Source organism: Drosophila kikkawai, chromosome 2R (assembly GCF_030179895.1).
Source record: "Drosophila kikkawai strain 14028-0561.14 chromosome 2R, DkikHiC1v2, whole genome shotgun sequence".
In the NCBI taxonomy this organism is placed as follows: domain Eukaryota; kingdom Metazoa; phylum Arthropoda; class Insecta; order Diptera; family Drosophilidae; genus Drosophila; species Drosophila kikkawai.
In genome coordinates, this window is record NC_091729.1 from 22,104,523 (window position 1) to 22,126,308 (window position 21,786).

The 21,786-nt window shown below is 41.3% G+C and overlaps 1 protein-coding gene across 2 annotated transcripts; it reads left to right on the forward strand.

Moving 5' to 3' along the window:
- Positions 1 to 16,880: 16,880 nt before the first annotated feature.
- On the forward strand, positions 16,881 to 21,433 carry LOC108076234 (uncharacterized). 2 transcript variants are annotated; one of them, XR_011444546.1, is made up of 5 exons: positions 16,881 to 17,100; positions 17,160 to 17,298; positions 17,358 to 17,490; positions 20,568 to 20,857; positions 20,909 to 21,433. XR_011444546.1 is itself a non-coding variant. In XM_017168979.2 (4 exons), the coding sequence occupies exons 1-3, from the start codon at positions 16,909 to 16,911 to the stop codon at positions 17,441 to 17,443; spliced, it is 417 nt and encodes a 138-aa protein (XP_017024468.1). In that variant the 5' UTR covers positions 16,881 to 16,908; the 3' UTR covers positions 17,444 to 17,490; positions 20,568 to 21,433. The 2 variants fall into 2 exon arrangements, 1 of the variants encoding a protein (XP_017024468.1); XM_017168979.2 differs by having other exon boundaries at positions 20,568 to 21,433.
- Positions 21,434 to 21,786: the final 353 nt, after the last annotated feature.

Below are 21,786 nucleotides of genomic sequence, written 5' to 3' on the forward strand. Positions count from 1 at the left end.
TGGAAAGCGAAAGTCTCCTTTGACACAATTTCCGCAAGCCCATCTGTCCATCTCCCTCTAGCTGCAGTGTGGCCATTTCTCTCTCTGCTGCGTGCCCAAGCTTGTAATATTTGTGAACGAATCATTGATGTGATTCGCACACTCACACACATCCTGTGTTCACTGACTCATAAGCCCACCTCCCCCCCCCACACACACACACTCACACACAAATCCAGAATCGAAATATGCGCGCTCCATTACAACCGAGCAGAGAAGAGAAGGACTCCAGGATCCCCTTCCATTCTACCCAACGGAACCCCTGCTGATGCGATTGTATGGCTCTGATATTATTGAAATGCCATTTTGATTGGCTTTGATGTGTGCGGATGGGCGGGTAACGATTTGATGTTGCTAAATGTTTTATGCAGATGCCCCGATACCGTGCCGCCCGTGATGTGATTAAGCGATAAGTAGTCAGCCATGAAGCATTTTGGCCAGGAATATTAGTTTGCTCGCCCAACGAATGCACTCTACGCTAATTTGATTGAACGGCCTCCGCCGAGTGCGTTTCCCACAAAAGAGTTGCGGAAAATCATGCGGAAAAATAGGGAGACAGTCAGCCAGGTCTGGGAACCAAGTTCTTATCCAATTATACACTTACTACATGTGGCCATTTGTCTGGGGAATGTGTCAACAGTGCCATGAGAGCCGGAATGCTGCTGCGAAATAAGACCCCGAAACCCATACCCGTCTGGAAAAACCAAGACTGACAGACAGACTGCCGAGACAAACAGAGGGAAAACCCACCAGAAGTCGACGGAGGGACCCTGTAACCGCAACTGAATAACCAACCGAGTCATATCACAGACGTGCAACTGAGCAGCACTTGATGATGAAGAATGTGAGCATCCTTGGCAGCGCCTGCAGATGGCACTTGGCACACAGCGAGAAATTTTGGGGGCAATTCAGGCTATCCGGAATTTATTAAATTTATGATATGGTTTTGTAATATTCTCTAGACCCTAGCAGTATTTACTGAAAATGTTTTCTGGAAGATATCATATTATTTTGAAGACTTAATTTTTCTCAATGTATTTCCATTGCGGGCTCACCTTCTCAATGGCCAAGTCGCCGCTGGATGAAAGGCAGAAAAGCCGTAGCTCATCAGTCTTGAAGTTCTTAGCTCCCTTCGGCGCAGGGAAATCCCCTCTTGATTATAAGTTTGACGCACCGCAGGTTTTAGTGCGGATTCCGGCGGATAGAAGGCAGGACACGAGACAGCTATAGACTGAGGGGGAAAAGTTGCAGTCTGCCTTGGCAGACTTTGCAGACAAATGCTGAGTTGCGCTTCCAATTAGACTCCTGGCGGAATCATTTGCATGTTATTGACTAAATTAAGTGCCGAGCTCAAGTCGTAAAAATATGCGAAATTGGCCGGCAGACGAAACACAAAGCAAACTATGCGAAATGAAATGAAATGTGATGAGGAATGGGATTCGGGATTCGGGCTTCCGGGGAAAATTAAATGGAGAGGGATTCGCTTTTCAAGCTCTGGGCTCGAAAAGAGTTCCGTTCGAATGACAACAGCTCAAATAATTCCACTTTGGCCATTCACCTGCACTGTCCTGCTGAGAATATACATAACATATATCCGCATTGGTTGAGTCCTTGTTTGGCTGCAAATTGAAATGGAAATGTGCATGTTTGCCACCAGAAATGTTTCAATTATTCGCATGCACAAATGAATATAAAATCGAAATAGAGCGGCCAGAGCAGCTGCAGCAACAACGAGAAATCTGTCACATGTCAAACTTTGCCATATTTAATTTCCTCTTTGTGAAATTAGTTTTTCCTCATCCGAAAATTTGTGTTCAAGCACATATTCGTGTTTGCCTTGACTTTGTTTTCATTCCTCCCCCACTCGAAGTCCTTTTTTTTGGGTTCAATTCGGCTCGCCCCTCTCGCAGCTGCAATAATTCATGTTCAAAACTACAAATTGAGTCATAAACAACTTTTGATTTCGCATATGGCAGAGCCATGTCCTCGGGTTTCGGGGGGTTGTGTCTGCCACTGTCCCGTTCTTACTTTTTATTTATTTTATTTTACGTTTTTCTTTTGCATTGCATACTTTTATGGGGTGCATTCAGGGCTTGGATTTCGAGGGGCGTGCGTGAGTCGTGAGTAAGGATATGCAAGTCTGTAAAACCATGACAACTTCATTTAGGTTTCTTTTTATTTTTTATATTTTATTGGTGATTGTGTCTCTGTTTAATGAAAAATAATTTTTAACTAAACTTTTATATTTGAGATTAGATCTTTAATTGTTTTGCATTTTCTTTTAGTAGGGACGGTCACAAAATTTTATCAAAACCTGTATAAATAAGAAGCCTTCAACCAAGTCGTGGCTAGTCTGTCCACTGACTTCAAAGGCTGTCGACTAAATATTTTATTCATTCGATTTATTTTGATTTTGCCAGGTGTACTTTTTCTACCCATCTCTAACTGAATTACCCCAGGAAGCTCCCATTGTGTTCTAGTTGACCCTTTTAAAAATTCAAGCCACTGCAATCGCACTCATTAAAAACAAAAGGCCAAATCCTGAAAGCGAGCGTGTGTACATGCATATATATAGTCCGCATAAAACCGCTTAATTTATAATTTAACGGGGCGCACTTTTAGTTGTGGTTAACGAAAAAGCAACGACTGAAACTTGAACAAAGAAAAAAAAAAAACCATTTAAAAAGGTATGCAAACGGTGTCCGTATGTCTGAATGCCTGGTTTACTTACGTATTTCACTCGTTATGATTTATTTCGAAATGCTATGGCCACACTCAGACACCAGAGCCGAAAGCCCGACATCCCGAAAATCCAAAAAGCTTTGCCGCTTAATTTCATTAAAAATTTATGAAATAAAGGCACGGCCAGGATGGCGTATTAAAATTTGATAGTCTGGCTCTCGGCCCTGCCTGCATCCTGCCTGTGTTGTGTCTCGCTGATTGTGTGGGTGCCATGCGTCATTGTTAATATTGTCCTGCGGTTTTTACGCCGAAAGTCAAAATCAAAAAACAAAAAATTACAAAAAAAAAAAAAAACCTGGGACAACACAAATTGTCTTTATTTTTATTTTTTTTTGGGCCGTCTGCGTGTGCACTTTATTTGATGGAGTTGTTTATGAGCAATTTCCATTCCATTTCCCATCTGATGCACCTTTATTCTTATTTTTATTAATGTTTATTATTTTGTATTTCTTATTAATTTGATGAGACCTTAAATGAAATTGCAACTCTCCAGTCCTTTTGCGAATATTTCCTCGTAACCCGGCAAGGCGATTCGCAGGATGCAAACGAATTGCGGTGGGCGACGCACTTTCTGTTTTCCTTTTTTTTTTGGGCCAGAAATTGCATTTTTAATATCCCCGTCAAGGATCGCAAACGGAGAGAGCTGTCATGGGTAATGAATGCGCTGGCAAACAATTATTTTTATATGACGGCTGGATGGGACAGGCGAGCTGCTGCTGCTGCTGGTCCTTCTCCTGCCTCCTTTGTTGCTAACGGTAACTGCACATAAAGGCACCGTTACATACTTGAGAAGTTACAAGGATGTCATTTTGGCATCCTGCAATATTCATAGCTGTCACAGAGCGAGGACACTGAGGAAAACTATAGCTCGAGAGAAGTTTTACTTACATGAAATAAGAAGCTATATAATTATGTTGTACACCCATGATAATGGCCTACTAAGCCTTAAGGTTTAAAACTACTTTATTCCACTCGCAGAAACAGAATGCTTCTCCTAGAGATGCGCTACATTTCCATAGATTCGATTTCCATTTCCATAGATATCATGCCTAATTTTTCCCGCAGTGTAAAAGCGTGGGGAAAACGCACTTTGTCATTTCATTTGGGATCTGCCAAACACCTGCTGAACAATGGCGAACAGCTACACTTGTACGCTTGCCACATGCAACACTGGCACTCATTAGATTAGCGCTGATTGCGCTGCTGCCCCCACCTCTCCTCCATTTCTTCTCTTTTTTTTTTTTGGCAAATGTTGACAGCTGTGTGACAGCGCTTGGGGAACGCCTCAAAAAGGCCTTGGGCGTGGCAGTGGGTGGTGTCTGGGTTTGCCGGCATTGATTGTTTTTGCCACTGCTGGTAATTTGAAACTTTAAAATATTTATGATTTATGTTTAGTTTCCACTTGTTGTTGCCCTTCTTGGGGTGGTGAGAAACGGGCGTCTAGGAAAATCAGAACATCCCCGAAAGTCTGGCGGAATATTTTTCATTACACAGTTATGCCGGGCAAGAACCAGCGAGAGGAGTGACATCTAATGGAGTCCACAATATTTTGCATGGAGGGAAAAAAGTGGAAAAGTCGGAGTTGGAGATATCTCTGGGAGATTGGCCAAAATATTTGGCACGTGCACAAGGATGGGGCATATAAAATGGAGTGCTCCGAGGAGGAGGAGGAGGTCTTGCGCTTCGAGTAATGCTGAATTGAGTTGTCAGTTGTGCGAAAAGTTGCGTTTTATGAGGGTTGATGTGCGGGGGGATTAGGGGAAAGTTTGCAAAACTCGCATTAAATATTAATAAAAATGTTACCTCGGGGACTTGCAGGTGAATGCACGGCCGAGGTGGATTTAGAGGTGTCTCCTTATTCGGGAACGTGCCTCATAAAAGGCCCCAGCTCCACGAATTGTGGATTGTGATTTGTCGGCTTTGGGTACCATCTAATCCCCACAAATGACGCCGAAACGCGAATCCGCACGCATTTCCTGAAACACCACTTTTTTCACCATTCCCCCCGCAGCCCGGAAAATGTTCACATTTTTCACTAACAATTTATTATCAACCACTTAGGATCGGAATAAGCGATAGTCCATCGAGGCTTATTACATTCCAAGCAGCGAAAATGAAACGACCAAACCCCATTTGTCCAACCCCCTCGAATACATATGTATATATATATATCCCTATCCCTGGCTATATCTATGACAAGTGCAACAGTGCGATGACAGAGCTGGAATCAACCCTTGGATACCCGGGTTTCCCCCGGCGGGGTGTAGAAATTTTTATAGACCGTCAGAATGATATATGCATGCCAATATTATGACAGCAGCTACATAACTGGCAACTGTTGAAATATGCCCCCGGCTACTACTGGGTCTCTCCAGAAGCAGGGAAATCGAAAATATTTCAATGGGGAAATAAGTTTTGGAATAGCTCAGTCTGGCAATACTCTATAATAGTTTTGTGGTGTTATGGAAACTGGTGAAAAATAATACAAGAAATTTAAAATAAACTAAATTTAGGATAACTATTAAAAATAGTAGTTAAAAATTTCAATTAAATAGTTCTTCATAATGTATATTAAAAGTTAAGGAATTTGGAAAGGTTCATATTTTTTGAGAATTTATTTTATTGCCCAACTACATATAATAAAATATTAAATATATTTTTTAGATGTTTAAATAAATAAAATACCTATAAGGTGATATTAAAAATATTTTAAAAAATATTTCTTAGATGTTTTAATTAAATGGGAGTGCAAGCAATGAATTTTCGTATTTTGAAGCATACTTCTGGGCACTTAAATTTATGTTTTAAAATCACTAAACATTTGTAGTAGCTCCATTTTACTTTAAAACCGTTTTAAAATCATAAAAATATCTTGTAAATGGAATAGCTTGGAGACTTTGCAAATAAAACCATCAGGCCGGTCAGATAATTTCTATTACCCTTTTCAGCTCTAGGGTATACCGCATGAAAGAGAAACGAGAAATGGCAAATCAGCGGCAACAACTCATCGACGACGACGACGACGATGGGCGTAAAGTTACGCGCGCATATGTAAGTGTCTGACTTCCGTTTCCGCTTGACAAGCTACGATGCTGCTGCCAGCCCCCGCTGAGGGTGGCCCTGGCCGACGGCATCCCCTCCCCCCCGGAAAGTTGAAGCTGAAGTTGTTGTCATGTTTGTCAGAGGTTGGGGCTATTACATTTTACTTTTCATATTTGCCAGGAATAACCGTGAAATTGTTTTTTCTGTCTAGCCCTTCACCCCCTGTAATCAAGTGTGTGTGTGTGTGAGTGTGCTTGCGACAACTACCCCTTTTGTCAAAAGTATGTGCAAAAAGTGCGGGTGGATTTACAAGGGGGGGGGGGGGGGGGAAGAATAACGTAAGGCGAAAACAGTTGGAAAACTTTCATCTATGCCGCCTTGGGCCGCAACAAATTGCAAGGGATTCGAGGATTGGATAACAGGGCCCCCAGAGTGTGGGGGACTCTCGGCAGTAAATGCTATTTAAATATATAAATTTTAATAAGCTCTTTTCGGCGGCCAGCGCGGAAAGTAAGCCTGTTATTTGATATCGATCCTGGGGCCCAGAAAATTAGAGGGAAGCGGGCTAAAAAATGTTTGTGAAATATTTCCGCCCACTTAACGCACACACAATTAAACTCAATTAAGTGGGCATATTTAAACAGCAAATTGCTGCATCGCAATTGGCAAATATGTACACGGATCGACGCCACCAAAAACGAAAAAAAAAACAAAAAAACCCGAAAGAGATGCCAGCCCGAGGAGCACACAATTCCCCAGAGTGGCTGCATCACCGAGGGATAACAAGGGTAACGAGAGGATTCGGCGCAGCCAACGAACTTGAACCGCAATTTTTATTTGGCAATACATGCGAAGACATTTCCTTTTTAGCTTTTCCCTCCGGCCCGCTGCACCCGCTTTCCTTTTACTTTTTCCTTTATCTTATTTTTTTTCTGGCCACGTTTTTTGGCTACTTTGTTGCCGCAACCCTCATGAATATGTAAGCACCCGGTGTGACGGCGTCCCAAGAAGGAAGATCCAGCCAGGTAGCAAGGATACCTATCTTTGCTGGCCTTGGTGTAGCGGCAACTTGCTGGGTTGCTAAGCCCGTTAGCAAGGGGTGGGCTTTGCCCAGCCAAGCAAGACCAACCTGGGCCGGAGTAGTGGTGGCCACAGAGAGTCACTGTTACAGTCAGAGCCGGAGCAGGAGTTGGAGTCGGAGGATGGAGTCCGAAGTCAGACCCACCGACCGAGACAGACAAACATCAATAAACAAGAACCGTCGCGTAAATAATGCAGCACCCGGAGACGCTGCACAGGGCGGCGGACTAGCCCACCGGGCGGGAGTCACCAGTCACCAGTCACCGAGCACGCATGGCTCGTCTCCAAGAACCTAGAAGTCTTTTGTGTACTTGGAAAAATATTTTGGCTAAAATTTGGAAATTATGGGAAACAAATATTAGAAATTTTGAATTTTTTGGAATTTTAAAAACATTAATTTGGGGGGGAAAAATAATAAGAGATTTTTGAGAATTGGTTTTCTTTTAGATTCTATAATTTGTTTAATTTGTATATCCAAATATTTTATATTTATATATTCAATGATTTCCATTTATGTATTATTTTTTCCAGTGCACCCCCTCCCCACTAAAGTCTAGTATTCCGCCCTGCTTAGTGGCTACGTGCGGTGCGCCAGACATTCAGACATTTCCCTGGTGCAAAGACGTTTGCCTTTGCCGCTTGCCACTGCAATTGTCTCGAGCTTCATGCATTTTACATTTTTAATAGATTGCCTGGGATTAATAACACACGCACTCGTCCATATATAGACGCGCCAAATCGGGGGTTAATGGTGTTCGGGGAGGGCATGACCGCAGGTATTGGTTTTAGTTTTGGTTTCCCCGCTCGGCCCAAGGGATGCATAACACATTGCGCGGTTTACGCATCGACGCGTGCCCCCAGCACCATCCTGGACAGGATTGGAAGGATGCGGGGGCCCCAAAATCACTGACCAACTTGGTTTCGGTGGCGGTAGCAATGCGTGCAATTAGCCAGGAGTGCTGGAAGGGAATCTGGCTAATGGAGGATGAGTTTGGGATACTCTAACAAATGAAACCGAGGGCGTGTGGGGTTAGTCAGCTCAAAGGTGGTGGGTTAATATAAATGGGAGTAAAGTATTACATTTCATGATTGCTTAGGTACATTTGCAATTTGTATTTAATGAGGTATTTTTAATATTTTATTTAAGCATTTGTTTTAATTGATTTAAGATGGGTTTTAGTTTAATTTCTTGATTTCTTCTTTGATTGATTTTAATGCTTAGGTGATATGACTTTTAGTCATTGAATTGTAGTATTAAAGACCTCAGAATGCACTTCTCATCTTCTTACAAAAAAGGTTTCTTTCTAATTAATATAAAAAATCAATGAAATTTATAAAAGCAACACAAATTTGCGAATTTCCCTCTTCCAAGATCCTCCATAAATGCAAAGTATCCTCTCATCGTTAGAGTGTGCAAAGCTCTATGGAAATATTTCAATTTGAGGCGCATAAAACTTTCCGGGAAGAAGCAACCAGCAGCCAGGAGGCAGGAGGAGCAAGGAACTTCAACTTGCAGCTCGTCCCAAAAAAAAAAAAAAAACTTTGGAATAACGCAAAATGTGCGGACAGCAGGAAAAGCTGGAAAAGCGGCAACAGAAGAAGAAGAAAAACAACGAAAAAAAAGCGCAAAGGAAAAAAGTGGAAAACTTCTCGGGCGAGTAGCCGCCGATTCCTTGTGGTCCTTGGATCCGTGAGCTCGTGGTCCAAGTGCCAAAGTTTTTGGCTGTTGAAGACATTAATTTGAGCCTTGATGATATTCAATTTAGGCACTCCGCCGAGACTTGTGCCACTAACCGCCGCCCAGTCCACACAAAAAAGAGAACCAAAAGCACCACAAAACACATTCGCATACACACAATGGAGGCAGCCATTGTAAAATATGACCTGGCCTATGTATACAGTGGTACATAAAAAACAAGAACAGATCAGGTTAAAACAATAGTATTTTAATGGTTATATTTTTATATCTATAAAAAGGGATTGTAAGGATCTTTGATAAAAAATATTTCCAGGACAACTACTTCACTTCTTTTAAGTTATGAGACTGTAAAGCATCAATTTAATTATAAAAAGGAACTAGATATATAAAATACAAGCATAATTTACATTATAAATTCTTGATATTATTTTGAGGAATAATAGTACAACATTTTGTAAGCCTTAATTATGAAAAATGTTCTACTTTAAATATCTAAAAATATGCAAAATTAAAACTCAATTACAATGCATAAATTATAAGCCTTTTCTTAATTAATTTCCCCAAACATAATATATTTTCAACGCTTTTAAACTAATTTCTATATTATGCTGACCACATCTGTTGACCAAAGAGAGTGCTTCCTCGGGAAAGGGAAAACTTAGTGACAGCGGGAAAAATCAGAAGAAGAAAAAATAAAGTAGAGGGAAATGTATTTTTGGCACAACTTTTTACATGCACTTGCCGCCTCTGTTAGCTGGTTGTTGTTGCTGCCAGGCCGCGTACTCTTGGCCTGGTCAACTTTTCATGTTTGAGCTTCATTTTATTAAGTTGGCAACACTTGCGCAACAGCCAACTGGCAGCCGGAAAATGAAAACTGCCGCCTGTGCCTACAATTTGGGGTCAGCACCAACGAGCTGTGGAACTTTTCCTTGGACCACTCTCTTTCTGCACTGCTCTGCTCCGTTATTATTTTTTTTTTGTTTTTGTATAGTTATTTTAAAGTTTTTCGTTTAATTTTCAATTTGCCGCCGGGCGACATTATTTTTAAAATATTCACCGAATGAAATTTTCTCTTAGGCCTTTCAGCCAGCTGTGGCCGCTTGTGTTTTAACTTGATTCGCTTGTCGCATAAGCTGCGTTGGCCTTTTGTTATTATTGCTGGCATTATTGTTATTCCGTCGGTTGGCTGACCATTTATGCTTATTTATTTTCGCCCGCTGCTCGTCCACTTTTCCGCTTTTCCTCTGCCCCCCCGCCGTAGCATACTTTTGCGGGCCAAGCGAAATGAGGAAACTTTGTACGTGCCATTGTTTGCGCATATTTATACTATGCATGCTATACGTGCGGGTTAGTGGCTATCACCAATAATTTGTGCACAAAGAGCCCGGGCACAGAAATACCATTATTATTATTTGCTCGGAGGTGTTTATTGATCTTGTCCAAACACAGCGACTGTTGACACTGTCCAGCGGCCAGTCGCTGGCTTGTTGATTGTTTGTCTTGGCTTTGTCTGCGGTGGAAGCCTAAGGAAAGTACCAAAATACAACTACCATTTGCATCGGGTCAGGGACAATCTATAGACAATCTTATATAGCAGCCAGGGTACAGACCATAAATTGTCGGCTTTAGTGGGAGTCTGGAATTCAAGAGCACTGCGAAAAAAAAAGGTTCAAGGAATGGAAAAACTTTGATTTACTTAGGAAGTATTTAAAATTAATATTGTTAATGTATTGAAAGATAAAGTATGTTTTCTTTAAGAAAATATAAAATAAGTAAGTTGGGAATAAAAAAAAAGGACATCTCTCTCGTCGTGCTTACTCGTCTTTTCCCTTTCAAGAGCTCTTGTTTGCTTTGATTGCCTTTCACTCGCTGGTCTTAATAGTTATTGTAAAACCTTAATTTTTACTTGGTTTTTTTAATTATTTCATTTCCCATTTTATTTCCAGTGTAGCCGTGGTCGCAGCTGCTGCATTGTGAACTACTCGCTGCGATAAAGTAATGAATTACCTGTTTCTGTACAACAATAAATTGTATTTGGATTTTTATTACAACTCTGCTGATTACGCTGTCAATAGCTGGGGGGAAATATGATTTCTTTATTTGTGAGTGTTTTTTTTTGCGACCTGGGCCGCTGTGTCCACTGCCATTGGCCATTTGGTGGTCCTGCTTTTGGCCCTTTTGTTGGGCCCTGGCAACGGCTGCTGCTGCGTTGGCCTTGTTAAATTATGCTCGTCATGGCGGCACTTCCGGGCCCAGAGGCGCTGCCATCGTCCTGCGCGCATCCATTGTTGTAGGAACTGAGGCCAGAACTGAATCCTGAACTGAATCCAGAGGAGCCAGGAGCCTGGAGCTGGGCGCGTAGAGCTGTCAGGCTGTCTTCGTGTTTTTTAAGTTATTGCATTGGGAATCGGACGCCAGCTAAGCACAGGAGCTGGAGCACAATAACAAATGAATCTAGCCGAGGAGCTTTGTGGCTCCTGTTCCTTTTGGCATGCGACAAGGCCGTGCCATCGAAAAATCCCCTGATCCCTTATGTAATTTTTAGATTTCCTTCCCCAGCTCATTGGCTGAAGTGGCAGCCTCGGTGGCCATTATACTTGTACAGCTACAAAGGAAAAAAAAAATCCAACAGCAACGAATTAAACCTGTTGCCTTTTCATCCGACAATCTGGCTAACCGAAACTGAAACTGAGACATTGCCAAAATATGCAGAATCTTAATGAAAGTCAAGATGTCAGAAGCTTGGCCAACTGGCGGTTGGCTACCTATCAGTTGTTGGCAAATTGCAACTTAAATAAAGCCAAACGAATTGGTCAGGATTGCGGAAGGCGAGCGGTAAAGGATTTCCGTCAAAACCTGCCACAGAACTGGCTGCCCCAAAAAGGAGGGTTCACAACGAACTTCGGTTATCCTTTCGCCCGAGTTTCGGATTTATTTTAAGTCAGAGCCTGGGCGGCTTCTCCTGTAAACGGATGTGAAATATATAAATGCAGGGGAGCCGAGCACTGGAGCACTTTAACCAGGTCCCCGAAGTGTGTTCACTGCAAGGGCTTCCCAAGGATTTCGCGCAGGGAATCCCCCGGGCGGCGAGGCAAGCGAACGGGAACTGGGATGCGGATTGGATAGCTACCGCTGTCAGAAGTCAAAAGCTGCCAAGGAGCAGCAGCCAGCATCCAGGAGCCGCCACAAGTTGCCTGTGGACGGACAAACTTATGGCTAAGACCGCAAACAAATTTCGGGCTGCAGCAATGTAGCTGCATTTTGTACAGGGCAACTTGGCTAGGTTGAATTGTGTTTTGGTTAAAGTTTATAGGACAAAATAGTAAGGTTCCCTTATTGAAATGTACTTAAAATAGATTAGATAAGAAATTATTTATCTGAAATGTGTTTCTATGTAGTTAAACCTTTCAAGATCATATATATTTATTTAAAAAAGGTAAATTATATAGTGACTTTAAAAAGGCGATCTTGAAATTATGTCCTCATGAATTTTTGTAAGCAAAGCACAAGATCTCCCAACTAAATGATGACAAAATCGTCTAATAAACCGTTTAGGGTCCAAAATAAATAATTAAATGAAATTACAACATCAAATATAATTTCATTTTGAGAAAATTGACTGTAGTTGGAAGTAAAAGCTGCTGCAACCGAATTAGATGTGGAAGAAAATTGTCTTCCTGTATGAATTTCATAATTTCCCCAAGTTTTAGTTAGGAAAGGCAAGCAATTTCCTCCTCGTCTAGGATAGGTGTGTGTGTGTGTGTATATATATATACATATAGATATCGAAAGACCCCCTCCACATCGAAATTTTCTTAGCAGCTTAAAGTTTAAAGTCCTAACTTTGCTGGCGAATTCGTTGGCTGGTTTCGGCGCTGTCTTTTGGTTTTGGCCATGTCAGTGGTTTTCGGTACACATGGTCATGTGTGGCGGACTTGGATTGGTTTTTCAATTTCTTCAACTGTTTGCTGATGTCATCGGCAGAAGTTCGGGGCAAAATATCAGGCTTTGTTATTTATATTCCTCGGGCTGCTGACCCACTCAACGCGGAGAGGGGTTAAGGGACAACCCTTTGTCACATTTTGCAATTTATGTTATTGTGTACACACACAGAGATCTGTATTTGTATCTGTATCTGTATCTTCCCTTGTTGGCATCTTCTCAGTGTTTATGTTCTGTGATTTCTATCAACAACTTTTACTTTTGCAAACAAATGCGGGGCGGCGCATCTCAACCAGAAAGCAATAAAAATTGTTTACAAACATTATTTGCGTATATCCTTGATCCGGAAGCACCTTCCAACTTTTCACTATTTAAATGCACAGAAAGAAATGTAGCTTTAGTTGTAATTAACGCAGTATTTGATAGGTAAAAGAGGTCAAAGGCTCCCCTGGATTTTAAACTAATTTTTAGTTACAAATAATAACCCATCATTAACCCATTATTAAAATGTTAATAAGTAGTGTTGTTTTGTGTGGATTTCTCTCTCTCTTCTTTTTATTTTTAAGCACCCACAATAACAGGCATTCGCCTTGTCACGCCCCTGTGTCCTTCTGGCAAGGATTCACTCCTATCTCTTGTTTGGGTTTCGGGCATTAAAGCTTCTCACACTCACTCTAATAAACTAATGTCTCTCCTTTGGGGCACTACCTTCTCCTGCTTCCCTTTTGCCTCTGGGACGGACGTCCCAAATCCATTGTTGGCCCCATAGTTTGCTTTGCGAAACATTTTATTTGTCGTTTCTTCTCTCGCTTGCTTTTCTCGGATTACTCGAAAATGTTTGCGTCAGATTTTGGGTCCTTTTGCCACACTGATAGGGGTCCCGGGGTTGTTAGAGGTATCCGGGCGGAGTAAAAAGGGCTAAAAAGGGTGCCCAGGTGTTGGATTCCCCTAACTTTTCCTAACATTTTTCTTGGCACTCGTTTTTTTTTTCTTCTTTTTGGCCAGAAATTACTTGATTGAACTGGGAATATAGTAATGGGGCCAATGGTGCCAATAACTTAGGCTAGGCGGTTTAGGATTGTCAACTGGGGTACTGATTGAATATTTAATTAATAGTTTTCTGAGGTGAGATTAGGAGGATTAAGGAGTTGTTTTTGTATATTTATTGAAGAACTATTTACACATGAGTATACTAAATAAATTGGAATAGTTTAAAGCTTTTGAAAATTCCTAAAAGAATTTAATTAAAATTATAAAGGGCATGTACTTTTATTATAATTTATATAAAAGGGTTCGACTTTTAGTCCCCAGTTCCCATTTTAATCCAATTCCAGTTCGGGCTAATGAAGACCTTCTCCCTGTAGAGCAGTACTTCACTGTACCCATTTCCCCCTGCATTTCCATCTCGACGGCTGGAAAACAACTCCATTTAAGACGCATAAAGCTGGGGCAACATGTGTGGCTGGCAAACCGGGGGAAAATTCCTTATGCCAGGCAAAGTGAAACTGTCACTGCCAAGGTTTTCCTCCTCACTGCCGCTGCTGTTCTTTTTTTTCCGTTCCGCCGCTTTTCTTTTACTTTTTTTTGGCAGAGATGTGAAGGGAAACCCTGGGTTGCATATTTAAATTTATGATTATGTCGTTATGCTGTCTGCCCGCATTGCTTAGAGGCGGCCGAAGAAAAAGTGACAGCGGGCCAAACTTAATACAAATTTATGTGCAACATATTTTTGCACTTTTTTTTCCAGCATTCCGTACTATAAAGAGGGCCACCACCACCGCCTCATAAAGAAGGCTAACTGAGTGGTCAACATATGCTGCTCCTGTCCCCGGGGCGATGGATCCTACCAAGACATCAAGTTTGTTTTACTTGCCGGGCAACGCTTTAATGTTTCCCCATTAAAAAAGGAGAACATTAAAATTCCTTTTCGCTGCCGAGCCAGCGTTTAAATTGCATTTCAGCTCAGGGAAATGACAAATTCTTACATAATAAGAAAAGTCGGTAAGGGCCGCGAAGAGAAATGGGATCCATTTGGCATTTGTCAGGTGGGAGAAGCTGAGATGGTGTGAAATTGAGCCAAAGCTCCGCGTCTAACTCATTTTTAAATACAAATTTTATGTACATGGAAATAAAAGCAAGAAAGAATGGCGGCTAAAGTGTTTGATCACGACTATGGGATACCTGGTGGTTAGAGGAGAATACTTTGTGGCGAATTTCAAATATATTTTTTGGAGAAAAAAGGAAACATTTGAGGGAAATACAAAAATTTTAATTAAGTTTGGTTCGAAATATTGAATTTAAAATAGAATTTTTTTGATACTTATGATACTTATATATAATTGTAGGTCTTATAGCTCTTTTCTTGGTTGTGTTATATGTTTTTTAGCATCCGTTATATACCCCTGAATACTCTTTGTACTCCTCATAAAAATGAAGCAAAGAATTCTCAAATTTAGCTGCCGCTTTTGATTAATTTGTCTTGCCTAATGGCTGGCCATAAATTTCGAGTTAATAAAACGAGGCGAAATTCGCCTGGTTTGCCTTGTTCTAATAACAAAAATTTGTCACACGCCATTCTGACAGTTGTGTGTCACAACCACTTTTCTCCCTCCCTTCCGCTTCCGGCTCCTGACTGCTCCTGGCTGGCTTCTTTTGGTGCTGCCGCCACCGCAGAACTGTCAACTGGCAAGTGCCGCTGATGACATTGTGGCCAACTTTTCTCAGAGAAATTATGCTGGCAGTTTTCCCCCTCCCAACCCGAGGAGGGTTGATTGATACGACTCCTGGAGAGGACTGGTTGGTTCACTGGTAGGGTTAATCAATGGCCAGGCCGCACGCACCGAACAGCTAGAAATTCGATTAGAGGCGATGTCAGCCAGGCACTCGCCTCAAGTGTCACTTGCAATTACCCCGGGGTTTGAGGCATGGGGCAGCTCTTCTACAGCCGGGGCAAAGTGCATTCAAATTGGCTTAAACTAAGAACGTTAAGCGTGCAGCTGTCTAATTGTATTTCCCACCCTTTTAACCCCTGCCCCCCGGGTAAACCCTTTCTCCTTTGCAAGTAATGTAAAAGTGCCAGGGAACTTCAAGATTTATTAGCATCAAGATTAAAGCATTAAAAATTTCGCAGACTGTTTTTGCCTTACGCAGGCATTAAGGGGAGTAGGAGAGGGGATTCGGGGGCAACAACTGCCCCTTTTGGGGGCTGAGAGGTGTGTTTAGGGGATGCTGGGGCTACCGGAGGAAAGTGAGTGCAATTTTCGCTCGCTGGTCTACATCATCAATTTCGAGTGCCTATTCCTTCGCTTCCCCTTTGGTGGATACCCTTGACGAAAGTGTAGGTGTTTTTTTTAAATAGGTTAACATTTTTTATAACTATTCTAGAAAGTAGATTCATCTTCTAATAAAAAAAAAGCATTAGAACAAAAAAGAACTTTAAAACAGAATAGAAACGCTTTGAGTAAAGCAAAATATTCTAGTTTTCTTTATTGTCGTTCCAGAACTGGTTGGGAATTATAGGAATACAAGGGAATTATCTTTATTTATTTATTAATATGAGCCTTCTTAATTTTAACCTTATTAGCTCGTATTATTAAGTCTAAAAACAAAGTAAAATATACTACAAAATCCATCATAAGAGTAAGAGTACCCAAAAATTGGTTATACCAAGTTAACCTTAATTTCTGGTGTTGCTGTTGCTTCGCTTCCGCTGTTGTTATTGTTTTTGTTGTGGTTTCCACCGACAAGGATGAGGATAAAGCGGCTCCTTCTGCTGCTTTTCCTATTGCCGCTAGCTGTTTCCGCCGCAAGTGGAGTGTTGCGCAAAAATATCAGGCACAACAACAGTTTCGGATAGCGGCAACTACAGCAAGTACAACATTTCATTGCGCACTTTGTCGGTCAAAACTTTCGACATTAGCACTTAATTTACTGGCCCAACTTAATGAAGTCTACACTTGGCTAATTTACGCGAAATGCTTTAGCTACTTAAGGCGAACATCCATCGTCGCCCATGTTTCATGGCTCCATAGTCTCTAGTTACGTTAAAGTTCTCTTTCCAAGGTACTTTAATGACCTCAAAAAAGGTGATTATTCTATAAAGTAAACGGAATATATACCAATAAGTTGAGAATTATATTATATATGTGGGGCAAGCCTATATCAAATACACGTTTCAAGGAATAAATATTAATCCGCAGGGGTTGCCTTATCGAAAATTCATGTACTGACTTATGTATAATAATTTTTTATAACTCATATTTGTAGATAAGGGTTTCCAGTTCACAGAGGTCTGCAGCCAAAGCTTTGCTCAGTTGTGACAAATTCTTCACAGAGTAAAGTGAGTTTTTTTTTTAAGGAAATAAATGCTTCGATCCATGAAAGCCAAACACGTTCGCATGGTCATTGCTGGCCTCTCCCTAATTGTTTCCATCATCATCTTGGGAACAATACCCACCTGGGTGGAAAGTCAAAAATGTTGGGAAATCTGTGTGTGGAATCATGTTTGCCTGCTGCAAATTCTAGGCGGAGTATTCCTATTTGTGGGCTCTTTAAAGGTGAGAAATAATATTATATTTATTTAAAGAAATATTTAATTGTATTATATATTATTTAGAATAACTACTGGCTCTTCCTGCCCTGGCTAGTATCGTCCTGTATTTTTATTTACACATTGCTCTACAAGTCGGTATTATATTGGTATCACCTGGAGGGTAGAATATTAATGGTGGTTCCCCTTTTGCAAACCATAGCTGGTGAGCCTGAGGTTCTTCATTTCGTCTCTATATTTTAAAGAAATCTATTTTAAACACAGGTTTCTGGTGCTATTTTGTGGACGATGTCTTCCAGGACTTTCTCCTTTGGCACGGTCAGGGACATCACATAAATCTCAGTAATTGATCGCATTTTTTCCCTGTGAAATGCAATTGAGCTGAGTGTAAAGGCAAGTAAGTGTGAACATTGCGGTGGGTGGTGAGTGTGTGTGCTTGTGTGCTTTAGCCAAAAGTAAAATAAGCGTTAAAATGTCTGCTAACCCAGTGGAAACGACAGACAGGGTTTGAGTCTGCCATTGTGGGTCTCTTCTGGGGCTCCGTGTGGTATCGTTGCATGCGTATTGCATTACCCCACTCGCACCACCCACTTTCACCCCGCCCAACTTGTGTGTGGCACAAAGTGGCATATGAATAGATACATGTTTTGTTGCCTGTTTTGTTTGCTCCCCGCTCAGTCTGTCTGTGGGCTGGTTGTCGTAATCCAACAAGCAGACAGGTTAAATACACCGCAAGGACAGACTCAGACTCTCTCTCATACACACACATACACACAAGGGGCGGCTGCTGGAAAAAAGTGTGACAACGATGGGGAAAATTCAGGGTTTTTCCAGGGGGTTTGAGAATGGAGATAGAAGAGACTGCGACTCGAGTCGCGATTCAGCTGGGAAGCAGACGCAGCCAAACAAACAATAATCATGCAACAATAGTGAGAGCCGCAAACAAATTGCTTTTCTATGTCTACACGGTCATGTATGGGTATCTGTGTGCACTGCGATATTAAGGAGTAACTATAAATATAAATAAATTAACCAAGTCGATATAAGTAACTATATGAATTAGAAAAGGTACAATTAAATACTGGATGCCAAAGATAACAAAAGCTACTATATGTTTCGTAATCTTACTAATTTCTTTTAGATTTTAAGATAAATTAAGCTGTAATAACGTTCTTCAACTTATAAATAGAGACTCCATTCTTTCTAAAATATAATAATAATATAATTTCCCAAGTAACCATAATCTCGTGACATATTTTTCTTCTCAGTGAGTGTGTCATGTTCGGGTTCACTTGCAGATTAGTTTCGTTGCGAGTGTGTCTGTGTTTTTCTTTTTTTTGTATTATTTAGTTGTCTTTTTTTGTAGACGCACAACCACAGAGAATCAAAAGCCGCATGGGCGTAGCCCGTGACACCTACCGAAGGGGTGCTGTGCCAAGAGCACTGGCAATTAGAATGGAGAGCGTAAAGTTTGAACCTGGTCCCTGCTCCGCCTCAATTCAGATCCTGCGTCTTCCTTCTCAGTCTGTGACGGGCTTTTGTTGTCTGCAAAGTTTGCCTTTGACACAGGGTGCCTGTCCCGCCCCCCTTTTGGCACTCCCGCCCCTTTCCACCTGCGATGCCTGGAAAATGGAATCCATTCATTCAAATCTATGTGAGCCCAGTGAGTGTTAGTGTCTGTGCAGCTTGTTGAACAAAATTGAAAATTAACTATAAATTCTGTATGGCAAAACATGCAAACATGTTTGCGGAAATACCTGACAGACTCAGGACCCAGGGGGGGCAGGGAATGGTTACTGGGGGATGGGGATGACCAGACGAGGTGTCAAGCGTGGCAAACACCTTGGTGACACCGAACCCCTCACGGCACAAAGCGATTCATTGTTGCGAAATTTAATGCGAAAAATTCATTAAAAATAAAACACCTCAAGGGGAGAGGCGTCGAAAAAAAACAAAATACAAACAAAGTTTGAATCCACCGGGAGCCCAAATTGAATTGCCTGAAATTTGTGTGTTTTTTTCTTGTATATATATTTTATTTTGGGGGATACAGTGAAGCCTTTCAAAGGTGCTAAGTACACGAGGGAGGTGACAAGAAAAAAAAAACTGTCAAAAAACAAGAAGCGTGTTAACCCTCGTGACAAGTTATGGCTCAAGGGGTTTTTTGGAACACTCGAAATAAAATGTGCAACATATTCTCTTACAAATAATAAATTAATAATTTTAGGGGGATTTACTGATGAAAGCCCATAGTAAATACACTTTTTAAAGTGTAATAATAATAAAAATTACTTTGAAAGGGTTTTTTTTCTAGATATTGAAATGGTTTTTATTAAAAAGAAAAGGTAAATGCTTTTTTTCAGCTGTAAAAACACATTTAAATATAAAAATAAATGAATAAAAAAAGTGTTTACAGATGGTAAAACATATATTTATAATATAAATAAATTTAATAAAACACGCACAATAAAACTACAATATTTACAAAATTGTTTAAATACATTTTAAAAATGTAAAAAGCTTGATTTCTTTTTTGTCTGCATATAGCACAACATTTTCCTGATTATAAATGCTTTAGTTATACATTAAAAAAAATAACATGCTCAAAAAAATAAAGAGTATGACTTGCCCCAAAAATAATAAAAAGAAATTAAACCCAGACGGGAAATCAGGAAAAGGCGGAGTTATTCCAACGGCCAGGACCACCAGGAACAATCAGCTAGACTTAACTAATAAATTTCCTTGAATTCCACACGCAGTCAAGTCGAAGCGGAAATCATTTAAGCTGCCAAATCAGCCAGCCAGATGGTTCAAACAAAAGCTGTTTCTGGCCGAGAAGGTGCGGCCCTGGTACTGGCAACCGAATGGCCATCTGGATGGGAAACGGGACCTGGAACAGGATCTGGAGTTGGTTGCAAAAAGAAAGCGATTAATATTCATTCAGTGTCGCGCGTATATCACTTTTTATTTGCACAGGGTCGCCGCTCCGAGAGGGGATGGATGGGGCGGGGTTGAGGCGAGAAAGAAGAGGAATGCTGGGGCAGGCGCCGCCAAGTATGCAATGGAATTCGGCGCACGCAGCAGCAGGTGAGCTCGTGTGGCTGCTCCAGTTGCTCTGCGTTGGTGTCCGCGTTAATGTGTGTGTGTGAGCGTAGGTGTAAGCCAACGCACAATTACATACAACAATTTGTGCTTTGTTTCGTCCTGTGTGTAAATGTGTGTGAGTGTAAGTGGGAATCCAAATCACCAAAGAGCAATCGTGCAACAGCAACAGCAAAGGTAACATGGCCAGCAGCCCCAAGACTGAGGTGGATAACATAAATGCACTCCGAGAAAATTTAGAACTCTGCAAAATACTTGTCTTATTTCTCTAACAAAGATTATTAATAATTATTTAAATCTATAGTTTTAAAAGTTAACTACAATCATAGACAGGGACTACCTTAATCTTAACCTCCCCTCTTTTTCTCTCAGTGCCCGGGATACCGAGCTGGCCTGCGGAAATCCAGTTGGCTTTGTGCCGCTGACACCTCCCCATCGGTCCCCCCCCAAATTGGATGCCCAAAACATCAAGGCAAAGGAAGTAGAAGGAAGCCGGGAGAACCCCCAAAGGGGTGGACCTAACGTATGAGACGATTGTGGGGGTCGTACCAGCTCTTTTCGGAGCTCCGGCGTTTAGTTTTCAATGTGAAAATTGAGAAAAATTGCCAAACGAGTTGGTAAGCGATATTCTCGGCTCCGCCTGCCGTTTGGTCCGCTGCCAGGTGATGCTCCACTCCACCTCTATTGCTTTCACTCCACTCACTTATTGTTAGTTTCGCTCGCTTTGTTTTGACAACTTCTCGAGGAATGCTCTGGGATCGGAGGAGACGCAGCAGCAGCAGCAGCAGCAGTCACAAAGGCGACCTCCGTTTCGTCAAATAAAAGCTAGCATTTTTGGCTTCAGTTTACTTCCGTTTGCTTTGACTGCCACTGCCTTTGCCCCACCTCCGGACCGGCAATTGGAGACCCTAGAAGAAGCTGCTGGCAGCCATAAAATTACGATCCAGCAGAGAGCAAATGACGCGAAACAGTCGCACGGACATGGCCAAGAGCCTCTGAGCCAAAAAGAGCCTGGCGCAAGGGCAACGGAGCTCCAACAACACGTTCTCTGCATAAAAATCGTGCAGGCCATGCTAAAAACGTTTATCCCTTTTAGCCCCAGTGCGGCTCGGCAAGAATCCTACTCCCAACTCCCCCAATAACAATGGCCGAGCAACAAGAGCCTGAGACACAGTCAGAAAAACGTTGCAATCAAGTAAGATAAGTATTAATCCTGAGATGAAGAAATTGAATTGAGTTTAGGAATAGATTAGATATTAATATATATTTGTACTCCACGAAATACCTTTTTTACTTTATAATTCCCAAATAGTTCTAGCTAATAATTAAAGATATTATTATTTTAAAAGTTTAAGTATTACATTTTACATTGTAATTGTTGACTTTCTTAGACTTTGGATAGTTTATTCCTTCTTAAAAGTTTTTTTATCATTACCCCAATTTTAACCCCTTACCTCTGCAATACAAAACATTTTCTCTCAGTGCCTGGTAAGAACAATTTCTTCGTCTTTAGTTTCAATGGCCCCCACGGCGGCCCAAAACCATTTTAAATGGAACGTAAGCTGAGACTGATGGCCGGCTGTGGGAAAAT

Excerpts from the sequence above, each read along its gene's own strand:
- LOC108076234 (XM_017168979.2), top strand. The coding sequence starts at position 16,909 with ATGCTTCGATCCATGAAAGCCAAACACGTTCGCATGGTCATTGCTGGC. Across the intron at positions 17,101-17,159 it reads TATTTGTGGGCTCTTTAAAG|AATAACTACTGGCTCTTCCT; the intron begins GTGAGAAATAAT and ends TATATTATTTAG. Across the intron at positions 17,299-17,357 it reads CCTTTTGCAAACCATAGCTG|GTTTCTGGTGCTATTTTGTG; the intron begins GTGAGCCTGAGG and ends TTTTAAACACAG.